The following is a 22,321-nucleotide window of genomic DNA, read 5'->3' as shown; positions in this document are numbered from 1 at the left end:
CTTTTTATTTTCGGACACGTATTTTATTATCGGTAGCCACAAGTCGGCCTCGTAATTTGGTAGAAAAAGAAGTGGAGTACGGATTAAGAGGGTTGCAGCTTTTTCAGCTGCATCCTTTTCACTGTCGGCGAATTCTGAATAATTTGTTCAATCATTCATCCACCGGTAAAAGTACACTCAATGTATGCAATTTCGTGAACGAAATACGTCAAATTTAATGTTTCTCGTATTAATCGCCACTTCAATGTACGATCGCTACATTTTTCTCTTTCGTTTTTTTTTTTTTTCACATAATAATACATAGGACATGATTATTTATTATTCGACAATTCCTCCGTACTTCAGAACCTGTACTTCGGAGCCTCACTTTAAAAAATAATATTCACAATTGGTATCCAATAACGGATTACTAAGTACGAAACTGAAAATGCATAATAGATGAGTGCATAGAATTCGTGTATGCACATGTGGAAAGTTGTGTACGTTACAATTAAGACGTGAACTACAGCGAATGTACTTATACGCTCACGAGCGATTGCACAGTATGATTGCATCGTACCAGAGATTTTGTCAAGTAGTAAAAACTAACCAGAAGGTAACATAATCTACGTAGATCTAACTTACCGGTGAATGCATGCATTCGTTAAGTGCACGCTTTGACCACGACATACGCCTAAAACGAAGAAACCTAACTTTCGACGATCAGAATAATACTCGCGTGCTTTGTTAAAAGAATGCATTAAATTCGAATAATTATTACCCACCGTTTCTATTCGAACAATGAATATTTCCTCTGGAAAATCTAACCAACGATTCTTTTCGTAACAAATCGTTCGTGGCATACATAATGTAGGAAAAAATGATTGTTTCGAAAATATGTTTACTTTCCGCATAAATGAATGAATATGCTTCATCCCGTATCGTGCGCGCGACTTCGTATCCATTATTCTTCCTACGTTTATAGAAACTTGTTTCGTTGTTCTCGCGCACCGAACACAACCCCGCAGTGGTATCAACACTTTTCAACGAATCCTGTATTTATGCGAATATACGGGGCCAACGTACCTACCATCGAAACGCGATATCGCGAATGCATATGAATAAGGTCGATCAAACAACGCCAGTGGCCTGTTTCGCCGGCGTATCGAAAAGTAATTTGTATATCGAGCTCTGCCGTAGTATTTCAGAATATTACGCCGATTTACGCTTGCTTTGACGCCAACTCGCGGAGGGTGTATTTCTCCTAAAAATCAAAAGTTTCGCGGCACGTACGAACCGTATCCTGTACCGGTGAAAAAAAAAGAAGAAAAAAAAAATACACGTCGAAGTTTATTAATTAAACTCCGTATGTTCACCCTCCTGGCGGAGTTTTAACAGTTTGGAAATTGGCATCGTTAACTTCGCTCGTAATTGAAGGATACGTGGAAATAATACAGGCGGAACTCTGCGTTACGGATAAATGCAAGCAACTTAATTACGATTGTACTCCGAATTTTACTCTTTGCTTAAGAGAAACGATTGATCACAATGAGTGATATAAAACGCTACTTGAACACATTGGTAACATCTTTCTAGTAAATTTTATTCTAGTAGTAGCTTCACGTACTTTCTGTATTTATGTGGAACGAGTTTTGAAAAATAATGTATAATATTCAAAGATCAGATTTCGATTCAATAAAAATAATGTACAATATTCTAAGATTGTATTTCGATCCAGTAAAAATTTCGTATATGTATTCTCGTGTGTAGTTTAATTGATAATTTAAGGAACTGGAAGGAAATTAAGATAAATGTTTAAATTAATATTTTTGGGATTTTAATATTCCAAGAGGCCTCTAAATATGCTCGATTCGAGACCGACGACGAGCAGTTTGGGAGGAGGTGAACACGTGTTACCAATTCTCTTTAAACGTTTCAAAAGAGATAAATTATTGCACGCATGTACCAGAATAAATAAAAATTTCCTTGTTACCCCAGGGAAAGTAGACAAATATTTCTCTTCAATTTTATAAATTTAATAGATACACCGTTACTACGCATACGTTCTAGAAATTACGTTTCTCCGGGCTTGTCCGTTTTAATTTTCGTGAAATTAAATTTTTACTTCCGCACAGTTGCGGTTGAATATTGAGGTTAGTTTTTGTAACAGCATATTTAGCTGCACCTCACGCGTTACGCATACGTATTCGTGTATTTATATACTCACACAAACGCGTGATAAAGCCGTTCGATAATAATATTAATATTCTGGAAAATTAAACGTCACGTCCCGCGTTAGCGTCAAGTGAAAAAACTGTACATCGACCGAAGATGCGAGAATACACAAAATCTTAACTTGAAAATCATCGCACCGCGACAGTTCGTTTACTTTAAACAGTACATAACAAGCCCGATAAGTTCTGTTCGAAGTATCACGAAGCGTTCAACGCTCGAAATATTCACGATTCGATGTTGTAATGAAATCCAGGCACGTTCCAGTAGTATACGGATCTGTTCTATCGAAGTTCGCGCGTGTTCCGATTTTACTACCAAAGGCTTAACAAAGTCGAACAAAGTTTACCTTCCCCCTAGATCTCGAAGATACAATAGTTACGAAGGAATAGAGACACTGAGTAATTTTTCGGTAACTTGCCGAATTCTAATTACAAACAGTGCTACGCTTCCATCGGACCACTATTACGTGGGAAATGCAAGTATGCAATTTGGAATACTCGTACATGTTCCTAATTTCAGGGAACCCGGTCCGCAAGACCTAAAACCCATTACTGATCAGGATGTGTTCGAATTCGGTGTACACGAGAGTTTGCGATACTCTGCTAAGACACCAAATTCTAATTAGAATTTCGAGTTCTCCCGGTCTGTGAATAAATAAATTAGAACCGTGGCTGTGGGATAAAATGGTAAAATGGTCCACGATTGTGCGACACCTCGACGAAATGAAATATCGATAGAACTACGAGGTCCTCGACTCGAGGAATCTGGTGCCTGGCTGACAATACCTCGTTGCGATACAGATGTACACGTATCGTGCGAGATAAACAAGGAAAGAGAATTTAGAAGGTCTTTCGAAAATCTCTTAAATTTCTTTCTTAAAAGAAACGGAGATTACGCGTCACGAAATTTTACAAAGCGACACTGAGTATTCAAAGAAAAGGAACTGTTGAAAATTGGCTCTTGAAAGAAACGAAATTTATTTACAGAATATCTTCAAGCATACCTTTGGCAATATATCCGATTTAAAAGTGTTTTTTAGAGGACACGTTTTAGAAGAAAAAATATATACTGCATTTTTACTGTTCGATGTCATTTGAATATCAGTACACTTCGTGTAGTTGATTTATGTTTCCTTTTTTTCTTTTAAGAGGTATATTTCACTGTATTAAATAAAATACGTCCGATCTTGAAATTTGATGAAATTTAACCGCGAATAAAACTTTTTTATCCGTATCATCAAAAGGAACGATGACATTCTATATTCTCAAGTTGGGCGAAACGTCCTGCATGATATGTGCATACAATAATAATGAATCTAATGAAAATTTTTATTTCTACGAAACGAAATTTTTACTCACAATATTATGAGAAGAATCAATCTCTGTCGAACAATTAAATAGTTCCTAAAGTGTATAAATCGTAACAGAGATTGCAAATGCACTCTTCAAGTTGTTACATTTATAGAAAAAATAAAATATATAATCGTTCATAGAAGTGATACGGACCCCACCTCCCTTTCAAATACTATCATGCATAGAAACAATTATCACTAGTAATTTGATCGGAATCAAATCGGAAGATCTATCAAATTATCACAAACGAAATCCTTGCATGTATCGTCGATATAATCTGGAAATGCAATTTGCAGTGTTTACTTGTTACAATTATTTCACGGTAAATTTGGACACGTATCGTTACCGTTTCGTACCAGGAAACCGTAGATTATTTAAAATAGTGAAATTCGCGCGTGTGTCGTCACTTTTGTTTATAGATAATTAATTCACTACAGTCGTTTCAAATGGAAAGACAATTACAATCGTTGCGATTACTTCTCGGTACAGTTTTCGTATTATTTATCTGTGACAAAATTATCGAAATCGATCTAACGTCGAGTATAGTTACTTTGCGCGACACTGAACGAAACGCAACAAGTACAATGATTAATTGTGAATTTCTTGCAATTTCAGATGCGAGAACGTGGACTCGTTAGTGGCGTACGTGCACATAGACGGAAAGAAGGAGAAAATTGATTCATTCTGCGGCGAAATGCGGTCACGACCCATCATGAGCAACGGGCCACGACTTTCCTTGGAATTTCACGGTGTCACGTCGTCACGTCACTCGCGTGGCTTCAAAGCGGTCTATTCCTTCACAGAAAGTGAGTAATCTCGATCAATTTGAATCTAACCGCCACCTAATCGACGCATTAACGATAAAGAGTGCATCGAGCGAGTTCGCGATTTCAAATCGAAACAAATTAATCGCCAACGTCGTAACGATATCGCCAACGAGATCTTCCCGATGAAAATGAATCGAAACACGAGCTCGTACGAACTATTTTCAATTATGGTTCGAGATTCGCTACCGATCTCGTTTTCGAGCGACGATCTCGATCGTGCCACTTGAAAACCCTAACCACCGTACAAATTGAATTAGACTTGTCAATAATTACAGCACAATGATCACCGTATTCATTAGATCAAACTATCTACACAAATAACGAACAATACTAAATTCGATTGTGAACCGATACGTGAAACTCATTCGAATTAATCCTTAAATTGCAATTGGGGGGTTACAGGCGCTCGATCGATTAGTGCAGCGGGTGCAGTGAACTCTTGTTAAGGTTCGATGAATGTACGCGGCAAAAATTTATTTTTGCTTTACAGAGAATGCAACAACACCTTTGGAACTCGCGTAACTTTTTTCATTTCGAATATTTACTCGCATAAAAACGATGAAATTCGCACGTATCGTTAATTTCGTAAGAACAACTTTTACACTGCTTTGAATTCTTTTCGTCAAGATTTCCGACTCGTGACTATCTCACAGATTTTTGGTATAACAGGTTATTAATTTTTTTTCAATTTTTATCTCGTGAATATGACCTTCCAGGCTTCTTTTAATAACTTCCATAGACGTTCTTTAGATGTTGGACAATGTATCTGACCCTCCGCGTCATCTTATCCCGTAAAAGTTGTACGGGATTATAGCGATTGTAAAGATAGAATCATATTTTTTAATATTCTATCTTTTTCCTTACGATGCAAGAACTTTCCGCAATGTTTCGAAAAATGTTCCGAGTTATCGTCTCTAAATAATTTTTCTAATGTTCCATTACGTTCCGTTTTTCAGATATCATTGATTTTAACCATTTCTTATTCCATTCGTTGAAATAACGATTTTATGCAACAATTTGCGCAGAAAGTACCTTTGATTGAAGAACATTCCGGTTGGAAACTTTTCGCAACGAATATTACGAATAAGATATTTCTATGACTGTTCCTTTTCATTTATAAAAAATAAACAAGCTCGAGCACGTAAAACGAAGAAATGAAAACGGTGACATAACAAAATATCTGCTTCCATCCCTTCAATAGCTTCTCTCGTTCTCATTTCCTTCGTTCGTTCGTAAAATTAATAATAATTGGATCATCCTGTAATCGGAATTATTCCTTAAAGTGTACTCGGTACGCGAGATGCATAGAATCTCCCAATGTGAAATTTGTCGTTTATAAAATTACAGTTTTTAATTTCGAAGAGGCAGTTTCACCCTTTTAATTTCACGCTAACACCAAAAAACAAAAGGTACTTATTCGTGAAACTTTTGTGCCGAGCAACACACTTCAAGGAGAACTAAATCGATACCGGACGCTCGGGTAATACCTCTTGTGAAACTTATAATAGCACCTCACAGCAGCAGTATTACGAACGATCTTCTTTAACGAACGAACAAGTTTCGTTGAATAAATATTCCTGCACGACAAAGTTTATTGTTGTGTGAATTTTCAATTTTATTCCGTGGAAAAATGTACAAAAGGGACTCCCATATTTGCTCATTAAGAGCAGAGTTTTCGATTTTCGATATATTCATTTATCTTTTAACCGTGATATTTGTTCCCCTTCGAGAGTGTAAAACGTTTGCCTTTAATTACCAAATGAAAGACTATTACTATCCTAAAAATCAGAAACGTTTACATTGGATTTGTTTCCGTTAAAAATGATTTAAAAATACACTTTAATGAATCAGGGCCAGAGAAGTAAGTAAAGCTTTCAGAGAAGATTAACAGAGACCCATACGAGTCCCATCGGCCATAAAATTCGACGAATAAGGGAGTGCGATCGATCAAAGTATTTATTTAAATTCACCATTGAAATTCATGCACGTCCGGAAGTATCGTGTCTAATGTTTGGACAAGTGACGAAGAACAAAATCCCCATGAAATATGTAGAGCTTCGAAACACGAAGCTCGATAAAAACGATAGGTAAACTTTTTCGCAGCTCCGTGGAAAATCACATTTCTATGTTTGCAGTACTTTAGAAAAATCCTTGCTGCAAATCTTTCTATAATACAGTACTTCTGGAACAGGGTTTCCATAGAACAGGACTTAATAAATGTGGTCTGGTGCGGAGGGATTTTTTCGTAACACTGTTACCCAGAAATTTGAGTGGAATTAACATGGGATTCCCCCTTCTATGAATAATAAAAGCTTTCTCCCTTTCTCACGCTCCCTCGTTTAAATTCCATTCTTAAAAAGAAACGCTACACTTCACCTCGACGGATACAAACTTTAACTCTCCGCTCTGCCTCGCGATCACTTTGAAAATCAATTTATCGACAACAATTGCGAAAGTGGTCCAAGTCGAAACTCTTGAAAAACTCTTCAATTTAATCTCGCGTTCACCGTACAAAAAAAATCTTTAAATACCAACCCGAATCGCTACATATATAAATGAAAATTCTTGAAGAATGGAATCTGTCCCTTACGTCGTACCTCTGGTAAAAATTAATTAAAATATCCACCGTTTGGTAGAAATTTATCCAAGTATCGACCAAAGCCAGGTTCGTGAACCATCGAGTGCACAGTGTACGCGAAAAATATCGCACAATGGTCGCCGGTTGGCTTTTCGTTCGGTTAATAAGAAATTCAGGGCGGTAAATTCTGTGGGCAGAGGTCGCAACGTCTCTCCTCCGTTCTCGTTGGTTCGGTTCCCTTCCTGTTCGAGTTCTAAACACTGCGATCTTGGAATGTTTTTCACCAAATGGGAAGAAAGTTTCGGGATGAAAACGGTTCCGCAGTCGGGCGGAATATTCGCAATGGAGGGAACTTGTAACCCGTAGCTTAATCCCGTTCGATTTCGCCGTGTGCTTTTAAATTCGACCCCGGCGCGTTATCTATCGCTTTCCAACCCCCACCGGGCCACCCTCTAGCCATCCATGCGCGTTTCGTATAACGTCCAGTATCCCGGTGAAGTGGAGAGGGAACAGGGGGTGATTCGGTTCGAAAGAAACGAATTTTGAGTTTCGAAAGCGTACGTCGCGCCCCGTTGAACCCACCCCCGTCCCCGTACCCGTTCCCCGCCCCCCAGGATCCGCGCCACGGAATCTTCCCGGGGTATAAAGACAAACACACTTCGCGATCCATTTGTTCCGCAGCCCGGGCATTCCAGCGTGTACGGTGCAATCTGAACCTCGGCTGTGGATGATAAACGGCCGTACGAAGAGAGACACATTGCTATCACGATAGAATGCTCAACGGAAATTGAAATTTTGACGGGACGTAGGCACGCAGGAGAAAGGGCCGGACTGCGGCAGACGCCGCCCGTGCGTATATAAGACCGTACGTCATGTTCCGATGTTACGTCCCGAACACGTCCTATACCAATAACTTATTCTCAATGATGCGTATCGTCTATCTTTAGTCGAGCACATCGAACCGATTTATGGCACTGACAATATCTGAATTTACCGAGCCGGGGCCCTGGAGCGGGGAGAGAGCGAACATGGAACGCGATGGAGAGGGAGGGAGGAAGAGAGGGGCCAATTGTGTACACTTGGAATTGTTTATAGAGCATCTACGAGTACAACACTTGTAACGTGTTGTAGCGAACCTAAGTTGTTCCTCCAATTAGAAATTGGTAAAGTATTGGAGATAAGAAAGAATTTTTTCTTGAAACGCTTCTATGATATCGAAAAGAAAGAAAATCAAAGACTTGGAATTTTTTATAGAGCATCTACGAGTACAACACTTGTAACGTGTTGTAGCTAACCTAAGTTGTTCCTCCAATTAGAAATTAGTAAAGTATTAAAGAGAGAGAAAAGAGAAAAGAGAGAAAAGAGAGAGAAAACCAAAGAGTCCGGAGACCCAAAAATATTAAATTTAATCGGCCGGTTAAAGACCATGAAAATACCTCCCAAGATCTTACAAAGTTCTGGCCATTTTGCGGCACGATTATTTACCGAATCCGCTCATCGCTTGATTGGACAAGTTTTCCAGCACGTTCGAAGTTCGTCGTTGGTGAGCGTCGAAAGGTCGCGCAGATTAAAAGCGCGCAAAAACCAAGCAGAGGACCACGTACATACATACATACATACATACATACATACATACATACATACATACATACATATATATATATCGAGTCCGTGTTAATTTTAAGAGAGAAGTTCGCCATGTTGGCTGTGACGCGGCTATCTTTCGCCCGGCGCGAGTGTTGTTCTCCCAAGTTCCGCGAAGTAAACGAGGCACCTATTATCGCGTAATTGAAACGCGAACAAACGGATTCGGTCCTATTCACAACGGCGGAAAAGAGATTCCGCGGCGCCGAAGTTCCTCGTTTGAACCCGTAGTAAAACCCCCGTGCCCTCACCATCGCCGTCATCCACCGCCCCGTGCCGCTAGGGAAACGAAGCACGACTAACGATAAAAAGTTTCGCTTTAATTGCTATGGTGGAGGGTATCCCCGACCAGCCGCGGGAACTTCAAAGCTGGATATCGTTCGTGAAAAAGCCGGATTTCTCATCGCTGGCTCAAAGCGTTCATAACTGGATTTCGAAGTTGTTTCCAAGACACCGCGTCTTTGAAATCAAAAGCCATTAAAATATCCGAGGCGTGCGGATGCGCGAGCGTCCCGATGCGTGCCTCAAAGCGGTCCACGGTTATCCGAGTGGTAGGTAAATTTTTCATACGGACTCACGCATTCCTCGTCGACACCGATCTCGTCACGGACCGATCTCCCCGTAGATGAAAACTCGTTAGTCGATCGTTTCTCCCCGTGTAACCGGATCGAAACTCGCGACACGGTGGAACCTTTCTTCCCAACATTGTAAGCTTGTTTATCGCTTCGGTTGTAATTCCGTAACGTTACCCGAAATATGCATTTGCGCGGAAGGGAATGTTTATCTCCATCCGAGGTGAAAGAACGCCCGGATAAAGCTTTCCGCGGGGAAGATATACAGCGAGCCGTTTCCACGAATGGTATTTACAAAATGTGAAAATGTTCCAAAAAGTACCGTGGAGGCACACTTCGCCCCGTTTTTCTGTTTTTCGCTGACGCACCGGATGTGTATACGTTGTAACTGATCCCGCGTTTCTTGCGCACGGGGGGGAAAAACAACGTTCCGCGGGCAAATAGAATCTGAAACCGTTCGGGAATTTATTCATTTATTTGTCGCGTTTATCGACGAGCCTAGTGTCGTTTTTTGCTTCTTTTTTAAATCAAATTTAACTCTTCCGGTTCCGATTTGACAACGTAAGGGAATGATGTGACGTAACATAATGGGAAAAATTATTATAAATTACGTGGAATCATTCCGATGACATGTGAACCACTCGATTTAGTATATCGATTGTTTGCAACGTACCTTGGGCTCGAAACGCAAATGCAAACACCGAAACACGAATTCTCCAAGAAACTTAATCATCGATGCTCCAAGTGACTGAAGTTACCTCGTTCAGTGGTCCCAAGTCGTTCGGGAAAGCTCGTACAAATTTGCAAGCGTATTGCGCAAATTGTCAAGAGTCAACCGTCAAGGAAAGATAATCGAACGCTCCACTATCTAAACGAGAAATGATCTAAGCGACGAAGGAATCTCTGCGAGGAACGATGAATGAAAGTTAGAAAAAAATTATCTAAAAAGTGTCAGAGTAGTATTCACAAGAACAGAGAAGTATTCAGCCAGCGACGAAAGAATATCAACGAGGAACGATGAATAAAAGTTACAAAAAAATAATCTAAAAAGTGTCAAAATATTCGCAAGAACGGACGAGAAGTATTCTAACCAACGAACACCGATCCGACGAATGTCAAGTCGTAGTTAAATCATTGTTATAACTTTCTATCGACGATATTCATCGCCTGTATCTCCTCTACCTATTGCGGGTCTCTAATCAGCTATGCGAGACTGAGAGATTCAGTTAATATTCGATGATATATCGTACCTGGACGTATAGTCGATACGGCAATGTGAGCTGCTTGCCACATAATCCCTGCCGTTACAATTCCCATGCGCTGGTCTAATAAAGATCATTCCTGAGTATCTACTGGGATTCTATAATACCGCGTTGTAGGTCAGCACCTAGAATACCGAGATACCGAGGCGAAGTGTACCGTTTTGGTAATTTCTCTACCCCGGATTCGTGTCGAGGAACCTAGATTCACAAAAGATTCGCATTGGGTACCTGTCACGTGTGCACAAAAGAAAACTAGACTCTGAACTCTGGACTCTTTTAAACCGTGATACGTACGATCCAACGTCTACGAGAAATTCCACGTTCATTATCAATACACGTAAGGGGAATCGATTGTCCAGCAGGTCGATTGTCCCTAGGAGAAATCTCCAACGTGCAAACGATCGTAACAGTTCTCTAATCCCTGTGAATCTTCCTGTACACCCAAGAGCTAGCTTGTGGATCGAAACATTCATCGTAGGACATTCGCACATCGATGCATTGATTGCACCTGCCACTGTGAGAACGTGGGAATTGGTCAGAATAGGTGGAGCAGCTTCTTGTTCTGGGATCCAACGAAGAAGGACTTAGCTAGTTCGCTAATCTGTTGTGACAGCCGCTGTAAGGTTACGTCTACCGGCAACCAAGGCTTTCTTCCACGACCCCGTGGAGCGTGGTTAATTACCACACCAGTCTACAGCTTTTGTTAGCTTGTTTAGACCAGTGTCTTATAGGATGACTAACAGTTGTCATATTCCTGGGGAACCTCTACCGTCCGGAGGGTTTCCACTGGAAGCCCCTCTGCTGCGTTTGCCCCGGCTAATGCTTCCATTTCTCTAACAGAACAGAAGCTTCTTTGTGTCTAGTTCCGTCCAAGAGTCCCTGCCACTGTTCCTCCAGTGAATCTGGCCAGTGATGGGTAAGACATATACTGAATTCGTTCAATAAAATACCTGGCTTCACGTGGAAGATTACTATACAGAATAACAACGAAGACGTACAGTTCGACGACTGAAACGATAACCCTAATGGAGTACTCTCGGTCTGCGATGATTAAGACAAATGAAACGAGAACCCAAAATAAATACGATTGGATTAATATTCAATCGATCTAGAATTGGTGGATGACCTACCAGGTTGAAATATCGCATAGTTCCAATTATAAAAGAAAAAATATACAAGGTTGTAAGATTGTGGAATTTGAACTGGGATACTAACGAAAGGTACGAATCCATTGGGTGAATAAAAATTCTATCTCTTTCGACTGAGTCAATATTAATCCTGATCTAACTTCTCTTTTCAAAATAACTTTGGAAGATTGGAAGATTTAATCGATCGAGAATTGGTGGTTGACCTACGAGGCTGAAATATCGCATAGTTCCAATTATAAAAGAAAAAATATACAAGATTGTAAGATTGTAAGATTATGAGATTTGAACTGGAATACCAGGAAGATGTCACCAAAAAACTAACGGAAGATACGAGTCCGTGTGGATGTGTATCGGGTGAATAAAAATTCTATCTCTTTCGACTGATTCAATATTAATCCTAATCCAACTTCTCTTTCCAAAATAACTTTGGAAGATTGGTGTGGCGGTAGAAAAATACCGATGAAAATATACGGGCGACGTTCCATTCGTGCAACACCTACAGACCACCCTGTGGCATTTCCCAAAAGTCCTCTTTATCGTGAACCTTTGGATGCAGCAATTGCATTTTCCTAGAGCTGGCCGATAACTTCCATTCGCTAACCAAGTCCCCAAGAAGCGTATACAAAACACAATCGTGCTACCGATGACCTCAAACACCGATTGTTAACAATAAGCTCTCTCACTTCTGGTACGTTTCACCTCTGCAGCTGTACAACGGTACAAGTGCTCGCTTCCACGATCCAATACGGACTGTGACCATTCTGTGATCCTCCGGATATACCTGGTAACGGTACTTAGCATACAAACTGTATTTAATAACGTTCAAACCCGAAACTTGCTCTCCGCTCGTAGAAACCGGAAAGTCTAGCACTATTCCAGTTCAAATCTCACAATCTTACAATCTTGTACATTTTTTCTTTTATAATTGAAACTATGCGATATTTCAGCCTCGTAGGTCAACCACCAATTCTCGATCGATTAAATCTTCCAATCTTCCAAAGTTATTTTGGAAAGAGAAGTTGGATTACGATTAATATTGAATCGGTCGAAAGAAAGTTCACCCATATCGAGATACAACCGAGTTTTCGTAAATTATCTTATTTATTCGGAAATCGGATCGTTTCCGCGAAAACAGTTTAATTTCAGCCTCGAACCGGCAGGATTTCTCATCGCGCGATTTAACGCGCCGAACCGACGATGCGACGAGTTACCATTGTCCCCGTGATCCTCGCAGCCATTCCCCATAACCTATCAGGACATTTATTACCGGTCGATTCGAAGCCCAGAACCCAGAGACGCGAAAAGGAACGCGTCTCCCGGAATGGTACGAGCGTTTTTACCCAAAACAGTTTTCTCGTGCAAATCGTACGGCATAACCCACCCACCCACCCACCCGGTCACCCTCCACCCCACTCTATGGTTTGAAATCGTCGAAATCGAGGCGTGTTCCTGTGTTCTCGTCAACGCCAAACTCCATTTTACCACCTATCTGATCGACGATATATTCCGAATTCCTGTCGACGCGGACGTCGCCGTGTCGAGACAGGAATGACTCATTTTCAGGGCAAGAGGGGTGGTGTGGGCGGGTAAGGGGGTGAAAGTCGTCGGTATGCCGGTTCACACCCGTTGAATCCTGAGTAGGGACGAGACCGAATACGACGACGATGACGGCGATGGCGGCGACGGACGCCGGGACGAAATCGATGCGAAACTTTCCGAATTCGGTCGAACGAGTTAGATACCATCAATAGCAACAGCGGCAAGGGTAACGGTGGCGGGGGGATGAAAAGTAGCGTGAAAGGGGGAGGGTGGTCTCGACGCAGGATACACGGCGACATATTTTTCCTGACGGTTTTCGAAAACTCCTTGGAAGGACTCTGACGGATTTACGAACCCCCGTAGGAACGAGACGCGTTCCAAGAGTTTCGAAAACAACGGGAGTACCACGTCTCCCCGCTTACCCCGATCCGTGCATTCGTCGCGGGACCCGATACACGCGTGCTTATCGATCCCCCCACCCGTGCACGTTTCACGGCCAGATGGTGGGGGTAGCTGCGCGCGTGTATCTGAATGTATAACGCGGGGCTGTGTCAAACGCTGAAAACTTGCGCCCGTATCCGCGGTAACGTTTTAATGTAACCTGGCGTATTTCGCTTCCGAAGTTCGATCGGAGTTCAGATGCAATATTTCCGGCGTACTCGACGGAATCGATACGCGTCTATGTGTACGAGCGCGTGCATCTTCGCCAGCCGGCTCTAATATTCACGTGGAAACCGGAAATCGGGATTTTAAGGAATTTCGCAATCCATTCGGTCCCAATGGGACGGATTTCGAAAACCAGGGGCAGGTCTGGGTTAGCTCTGGGTTAACGTAGGGTTAGGTTTTGGTTAACGTGGGACGTTTCGAGGAAAAAGGACGATTTCTTAACCATTTGGACTCGAGAGGAGATACTCGCTCGCTGGATGATTCAGTGTACTATTTTCGATCTAAAAACTTCGTGATTTGGAATTCAAATTGGAATTTAAATATTACGTTGTTGTAGAGTGTAAACGCATGTATGAGAAAGTATTATATATGGAAATGTTCCATTATAGATGAATTTTACGATTTGGAGGATTTTCTCGAGGCGTTGGTTTCTGGTAGCAAAAAAGCCTCGAGTGCAAAGGGTTAAATAGGAAAACACGGGTTTAAGTACGAATAATCGACGTGCTCGATAGTTCAGATTGAGTGGACAGTGATCGTACCTGAAGAAATTCAAAGTAAGAGTACCGTCGATGTATACGTAGAAGAATATAGTGTACAATAATTTACAATAATTTAGACTTTTAATTTTTAATCTAGATTCGAGGGAGAGGAAGAATTGTAGCCTGGACGACTGCAATGAAAATTATTTTTTTAAAGTTTGTAACTGTTATCGATAACATCGAACTCTAACAGTTCCGATCACGATCTTCTTTTGTAGACGAGAAGAAGATATTAACTATACACCGATAGCTGGTACCAAGATGACGTCGACAAGTCGCTAAGAAATCGCAAACATAACTCGTATTAACGACATCGATCCTAGTTCCAAAATCCTGAAGGTAACTTTAGAACTTTGCGAGTCAGAATGTTCATTTCCAATCAAGATATCACCATCCGCTAATTTAGAGCAGCGCGATGACACGGATCACATTAACAAATCACAATGAGACTTAAATAATTTCAATCGTTAGCTACCATTGTCCATATACTAGTTGAGACCACCTGTAAAACTACATTAATTTTAGAAATATATCCTTAACGTAAACAAAATTTTTACATAAGCATAATTCATAAATAAAAACTTATCTAAAAATTTGTTTAATATATTTAATTTAATTCTTTTAAGAAAATGTAGAAACAATTGATTAGATATTTTTTGTAAAAAAATACACAACGTAACGAGTATCGACGACATCGATCCTAGTTCCTAAATCCTGAACGTAACCTTGTAACATTGCGAGTCAGAATGTTGATTTCCAATCAAGATATCACCATCCACTAATGACGTAATTTAAAGCAACGCGAGTACACGTATCGGTGCGACGCTCGGATCAATGTAAATAACTCCTACTGTAATTTACACGAGGAAATCGGTACAAACGCATCGACGAGCAACCGAAAAGCCGCTCTCGAACGCAACGGCATCATAAATGTAATCCCCGTTGAAGAATTTCGTAATCGGCTCAACCGAACGCGCGTCGCTTTCGAGCGGAATTGTAGCGTGACGATTTCGAGGACGGGTGGGGGGGTGGGGGGGATGGGTGTAGAGAATCGGTGTTTATAAAATCATACCGACTCCGAACCGTGGAAATTAATTAATTCGCAATTATGAGTATCGACGAGCGCGTTGAACGACGATAACGAGAGAAATCAATTCGTGGTTTCGGTTATTCGTGACGCTGCTACTGCTGGTGCTGGTGGTGCTGGTGCAACGAACGAGCGTGTCATCCACCCCGCGTCGATGTCCTGAAAAATGTGATACTCGAAATCCGCAAAGGTGGAAGGGAGCCAATGATGGTACGGAGCGACTCGGAGAGGGTCAATTTAAACCCAGGAACGTTCGAATGGCCAATTCGCGAATTATTCCGCGCGAATCGCGTGAACGGGGCGCTGGAATCGTTATCGTTGATTACAATTGCAAAGTTGGTAAGCAGGCGGACAGGTAGTCAGGCCAAGCAGGAAGGAAGGAAGGAAGGAAACGGAATGCGGGTTCTCGACAGGGACTACTCGGTTATACACACTGCCAAACCGAGGGGGCTGAGTCTCCACCTACCTCCCCTCTTAGAATCTTTTGTAATGTAGATCGCAGCGCGATTTTACGACAGTTATGCTCCTCGAAAGTGTGATAAACAGCCCGCACCGACCCTCATAGACGCGGAACTTGAGATGGTCGAAACTACGGGTAGCGCACCACCTAATCGGGATTCGAAGGTGGCCGCCCTGGCCCAGGGAGAACATAAATTGCCAACTCGTATATACTTGAACATTCTTCAACGGCCCGGGTATTATGAAAGTTCTTGTGAAACTTTATCAATTTAACGGATTCGCCACGTGTATCAGAGCGCAAGAGAAGAAAAAAAAAAGAAAGAAAAAGGAAAGGAGGAAGAGAAACCGCGCCTGCTTCGCCGTTGACTTCCTACGGCTTCAATTATTCTTTTCCAGTAACCTGCACCGGTACTAACCGATTGCTAGCGTTTCTGGAGAACTTGGAAGCACGCTGGATGAGTTTCGGGATCGTTGACTTTCTACGGTTTCAATTACTCTTTTCCAGTAACCTGCACCGGTACTAACCGATTGGTAGTGTTTCTGGAGAACTTGGAAGCACGCTGGATGAATTTGGGGATCGTTGACTTCCTACGGCTTCGATTACACATTTCCAGTAACCTGTACCGGTACTAACCGATTGGTAGCGTTTCTGGAGAACTTGGAAACACGCCGGATGAGTTTCGGGATCGTTGACTTCCTACGGTTTCAATTACTCTTTTCCAGTAACCTGCACCGGTACTAACCGATTGGTAGCGTTTCTGGAGAAGTTGGAAGCACGCTGGATGAGTTTCGGGATTGTGGAAGTAAGAAAAACAGGCGTCTGTGATTCGAGTGATTATGAAAATCAGTGTTTTCACGGGCGTTTGACGCGGGAGGAGATACTACCTAGGTGACGCAAAGCTTATTGTTCTTGTTGAATGTTTCGAGAGAGATTCACCACTGGAAGTGGTTCAAGCCTCTCGGTGGTTACTACGATACGAATCCTTGATGCTCGAGGGAGGAAAAGCAACGGTGAGTCGGATTGTTGAATCACAATCGAGCAATCCGGGTCTTTGATACATTTGTTATCCCCGAGTTTAGCATATTCAGGATTGGCACGTCTGTGAATGTTGAATAACGTTATGGTTGTTCAGTTACCTATCGACGCGAAGTGGACAAACACGGGCGAAAATTTCCGTTTACGTATCAACACGAAGAATTGAATTTATTCGACTCGTTGTTATCGTGTGGAGTCTCTTTAGGGTATCGGGGAGTGGAATAATTGGTAAATGTAAGATTTGTTACCTCTTATGTTACGGTACGATTAGGTTTACTTCTTTAAAGGAGAATTATTTTATCCACAGTGTATGGAAAATCGGTCTATTGTAAGTAACGGAATTTTCTTGGAGTTTTTAAATTTTTAAAGTGGCCTCCGACTTCAACGCAATAAAATTTAGTAAAATTCCATCCATTTTCAAACTAGATTATTGAAAAAACTCAAATCGTGCGGACAATGAATCGTATCCATAATTGTTTAAAATAATCTAGAATAAATCTCCCTTCTGACGAAACAAAAATGAAATTAATTCATAGGATTATTTCATCCACAGTATATGGAAAATCAGTCTATTACAAGTAACGTAATTTTCTTGGGGTTTTTCAATTTTTCAAGTGGCCTTCTATAGGTTCGCAGTGAATGGAATAGACTTTAATAAAATTCCATCCATTTTCAAACTGGAACATTGAAAAAATTCAAAATTTACAATAAATCTCCCTTCCGACGAAAGAAAAATGAAATTAATTCACAGGATTATTTTGTCCACAGTATATGGAAAATCAGTCTATTATAAGTAATATAATTTTCTTGGGATTTTTAAATTTTCAAGGTGGCCTCCGACTTCAACGCAATAGAATTGATTAAAATTCCATCCATTTTCAAACTGGATCATCGAAAATACTCAAATCGGGCTAACAATTTTTTTAAATAATCCACAATAAATCTCCCTTCCGACGAAACAAAAATGAAATCAATTCACAGGAACAGTTTCTCTCGAATATTTTCTCAAAGTTTCCCTCACCGATACAAAGGTACGCAGCACCTTAACGATGCAACGAATCAGTTTCGATGGCTGGAAAAGTTTATCAACTGTATCGTACGAACAAGGGAACAATCTTCTCTCGTGGAAATCTCTCGGTACGGCACTTCTCGCCGAAAAAGTCGGCAAAGTATCGCAAGTGTACGGTAGAGACAAAGGGAAACGACAACGTGTGCACAGATGCGAGCCGGGCAATAACGTAAAAATGGCACGTGATGCGTTTCGCGTGCTGGTTACGATAAATATTTTAAAAGCACGGGGGAATGTCACTGTTCGTCTGGCATACCGATACCGGGGCACGGGTGTTAGGGCAAAATTGACGTTCCTCGTGTGTGTGTGTATGCATCCGAGCGTCGGTTACGTGACCGCGTGGGAAAACAGGTATCGCAGCGGGGTGAAATTTTCTCAGCGCGGGGATCTTAAAAAATTGATGCTATCGCTCGTCCCGGCTCGGTTTTATCGGCGTAACGGGCTATTAAACGTGCCATTTTATTGGATCGTCCGCGCTGCAAATACTAGACGCGGCCACGTTTTACAAATCTCGATTGCGAGACCGAACCATGGCGAAACAGGAGTCTCATTGCGCGGAGTGAATTGTGTGTGGGAAAAGAGGTGATCGTCGTCCGAACAACGATTCTGATTTTTAGACACCGTGTGGCACATTCGAGGAAATTATTTGCCGCGAGAGCGGACCCGTTTCCGTTATTTTTATTTATTCACGGAACAAGAAATTGGAAATTTCGATCGAAGAAACGAGCGCGGCCATGATCAACGGCGGTAAGGGATCATTATTTATTCACAGAGGGGAAAATTTCAATGGTTCTGATTTCATTCGAGAGCGAATGTTAAATATATTGGAATAAGTACGAAAATAATGCTCCCTCGAAACTTCCTGTACGGGAAAGAATAATTCTAAACGTTTCGCAACTAACTCCGGGCAACTTTGGATATTAAACATTCGAGTTACCTAAGTAGATAAATTATTCTTCGAATGGTCGATGACTGTATCACCGAATAGACTAAAAATCGTTACCTGTTTAATCGCGTCCCGCGTTACGATACAGACGAGAAAGCGAAGATTGCCAAAAAATGCATCGATGCACACTTGCATCAGGATCGATCGAAAACTGACGGATAAAAATTCTTCTACGGGCAAAATTCCGGATAAAAATCTTCCACGGAAAATTTCACTCGTGGATAACGTCCCCTGTCAAAAATAATCCATTGCCAATTCGCTCGGCGAACAAGTGGCACGAAAAACGTGAAACAAGTGTCACGGAAAAACGAAAGAATTTCGAAATCGCAAGGGAAAACGTTCGAAACGTACGTTCGCGATCCTGTGGCGCCTCGGTTATTCCGCTAGCATCGAAACCGAGTTGTTTTCTGGTTAAAGAACGCGAACGATGGTTCGTTTCTTTTTTTTCTTTTCTTTTTTTTTCATTTTTCTCTCGCCTTTCTTTTTTCGCGATTCCATAAATGTGCGAACACACGCGGCATCAAAGCCCCCGAAACTTTGTTAACGCGGCCAGGAGACGCTCGGTGGTTGGGGGGAGGGGCTGGTCGTTGGCCCTATGGAAAACCATGCTGCGGCGTGCAAACAACCTCCTGGTAATTTCCGTAAAAATGCACAAAGCGTCGGGAAACGTGGCGATCTCGTTACTTTAAACCAACGTACTGTCAGCGTAATCGAGGACGTTGTGTTTCTTGCACGCAAAACAACCGTCACGGCCCACGAAAAAAACAGCGGGCGGTGGCAATGCAAATAGGGTCATTTCAAAATGAAAACCCACCACGGCGGTCTGGGGATCCCGGCCGATGGAGCGGTGGAGGGGGGACGGAGGGGAAACCCGGGCAAAAACGCTGGAACATCAAAACCGTCTGGCCTCGGAGCCCGCAATATGAGACTCTAATTTAGAACGCACACAGCGTGTTCGATGCATGCCAGAAGCCACCGCGCGTGACGTGCACCGCTGCACTTCTCCTGCTCCCCACCTGTGACGAGATCGAGCGAGATCGAGCGAGAAATGCAGGGCCGAAATGGCACTTAGTCAACGACGACGCAATTTGCAAGCCTATGTCGTTCTTCGACGATTGATACATCCCACGGTCGTTTTGCTGCGACAATTCGCGTTCGGGACGCGGTGATGTAAAGCATCGACCGTGTACGATATACGTACGGGAGGTTAAACGGTTTTGTAAGTCAGGAGGGTGATTGGTATCAAGGAGAAGGTGGTTAAGGATGAATTTATGAGGAGAAAAATAACATTTGTTAGCTTTCTAATCGAGATCGTGGGGACAGTTTTGTAGAATTGTGCGGTGGGATCAAGAACAGTGGGAGAGAAGTAAAAATTTTGTGGAAAAAGTATTGTATACAAATGAATTAGGGAGGATTGATACTAGGAAGATCGTTTTGCTAGCATGTTGCAAAAGAGGGTAGAATAAAATGCTTGAATGTTATTTAGGAGGAGAAAAATAACTAATGTTATTAATACTCGAGATTGTGGGTAAAATTTTATAGAATTATACGTTGGGGTCAAGAACAGTAGGGAAGAAATAAAAATTTTGTAAGAAAAATATTGTATACGAGGAAGATGACTTAGGGAGATTGTTTTGCTAGCATGTTGCGAAAGAGCGTACCATTAAGTGCTTGAATGGAATAACAGTACGAGATTAGATATTTTCATACTGGAAACTTAACAGAGTGATTCAGAAATACATGTTTGTATTTCTGAGGATGAATCTGCACACTGAGATGAATAAACAATGTCGTATGTAGTACCAGTATTTCTTTATGAAAAGGAAATTGCCAGAAAAGAAAATATTTAATACGTATGTAAATACACTGTCCGTTCTATATATAAATGTTTTAATAAAGGAAAAATATTTTATGACATATTCCCCTCGAATAATAAAAGGTTTGAGGAGTAGAACATTGGTGTGACCGAGACACAGAAAATGGAGCTACCATTGCATATTCAAATCTTCATTATCATTCCATTTCTTATTCCCATTGTCGTGCTTCCAAAATAAAGCAATTATAAGAAAGTAAGAAAAGCTTATCGTACTTTAATATTTTGCTTTAGGTGGTTTCTCCAAGTTTCGGAGTTTTCCGTAAAGGTAACAAAAGCTTCTCTTACTTCTATATTTTGTTTTAGGTTTCTGTAGTTTTCAGCTAGCTATTCCCTAAGGCATTAAATGCTTTGTTAGTTTTCCTTAATGCGTACAGTACGGAAAATAAGAATATTTTCACGTTAAAGGAATTTTCTGTACTTTTTCCTTTCTAGTAACACCGAGTGTAAAAGGTTACCAAGCACAGAATCGCTAACCTTATTTTCTTTAATATTTAAACGTCTGCGGATCTACAATAAATCTTCGTATACGAGATACATTTCTATCTAACATTTTTAATGATATTAAAATCGTGCTACCAGTGATTAAGTATAATCCACTTTCAAATGAAATTTGAATAAGTGAAAAGATACGATTGCAGTTCGCATCAAAGTAGGAAAACGTTTGTAAAACACGATTCACAGATGTGTATTACGTTTATTCCATTTTATGCTACAATGGAGATCTGATAGTAATGTATTCAGAGGATCTATGAAGCGGATATTCCAAACAGTGAATCAGATTTAAGGGGCTAATAACACAGATACGAAGAGCGGATAAAAATATTAAATTAATGTGTAATCTCATCGATTCGTTTAACGTTTGCTTTAGCGTAAAACGACAGATAAACTAGTAGTACCGTATCGTTCATTACCAACTGAAAGCCATTCGTTCCATTATAATCTCGATTCATGTACATAGAAATGAACATGCGCGGCCATCGTAATTAGCCGTTATTCAGAAAATATTCCGTTATTATTGTCGTACAAATTCTACGAACTTATCAAACACATCGAACAAAGTACGAACAGTTAATTAATTAAGGGGAAATATTGTGGGGAAAAAAAGCAGAAAAAACGTCTGAAAAATATTACACGGAAGAACGTTTCTCTTAAAAAAAATTATGCAAAAAGGATGAAACTTTTTACCCCGGGAATCGTCATTTTTTTTTTCAAACGAAGTCGTAACTCTCACATTTATTTAAAATTACGAAGATACGGAAAACACGAAGGAAAATATAAAAACACCATGCTCCTCCTATTTTCCCTGTGTTTACATTGCAAAGATAGAAAACTGTTGATCCTGTTTGCTTGAATTGGTCGTTCCGATATTAATTATGCCTGCTGTGCTTCCAGTGAATACTGGCCCTTCCAGTCTACTCCATATTTCTTTCACGTCACTCTCAAGTTCTATTGGCTCTGTTTATTAGCGTTGCTTTCACCGACTATGGTATACATATATATATATATA

General features: G+C 41.1%; 1 protein-coding gene and 1 long non-coding RNA gene across 9 annotated transcripts in view; one reads left to right on the top strand and one right to left on the bottom strand.

Annotated features, from left to right (window-relative positions):
- Positions 1-22,321, bottom strand: part of LOC143145447 (uncharacterized) — a 112,191-nt gene that overhangs the window by 50,174 nt on the left and 39,696 nt on the right. The gene's annotated exons all lie outside the window — the stretch shown is intronic.
- The window catches only part of Sol1, a 636,201-nt gene that overhangs the window by 582,836 nt on the left and 31,044 nt on the right, over positions 1-22,321 (top strand). For all 3 annotated transcript variants that reach the window (XM_076308829.1, XM_076308831.1, XM_076308830.1), the window contains exon 10: positions 4,182-4,372. In XM_076308829.1, the coding sequence (XP_076164944.1) occupies positions 4,182-4,372 (191 nt within the window). The remainder of the gene's footprint in view (positions 1-4,181; positions 4,373-22,321) is intronic.

Source organism: Ptiloglossa arizonensis, chromosome 4 (genome assembly GCF_051014685.1).
Source record: "Ptiloglossa arizonensis isolate GNS036 chromosome 4, iyPtiAriz1_principal, whole genome shotgun sequence".
Lineage (NCBI taxonomy): Eukaryota > Metazoa > Arthropoda > Insecta > Hymenoptera > Colletidae > Ptiloglossa > Ptiloglossa arizonensis.
The sequence above is the reverse complement of the archived record's forward strand: the minus strand, read 5'-3'. Positions and strand labels throughout refer to the sequence as shown.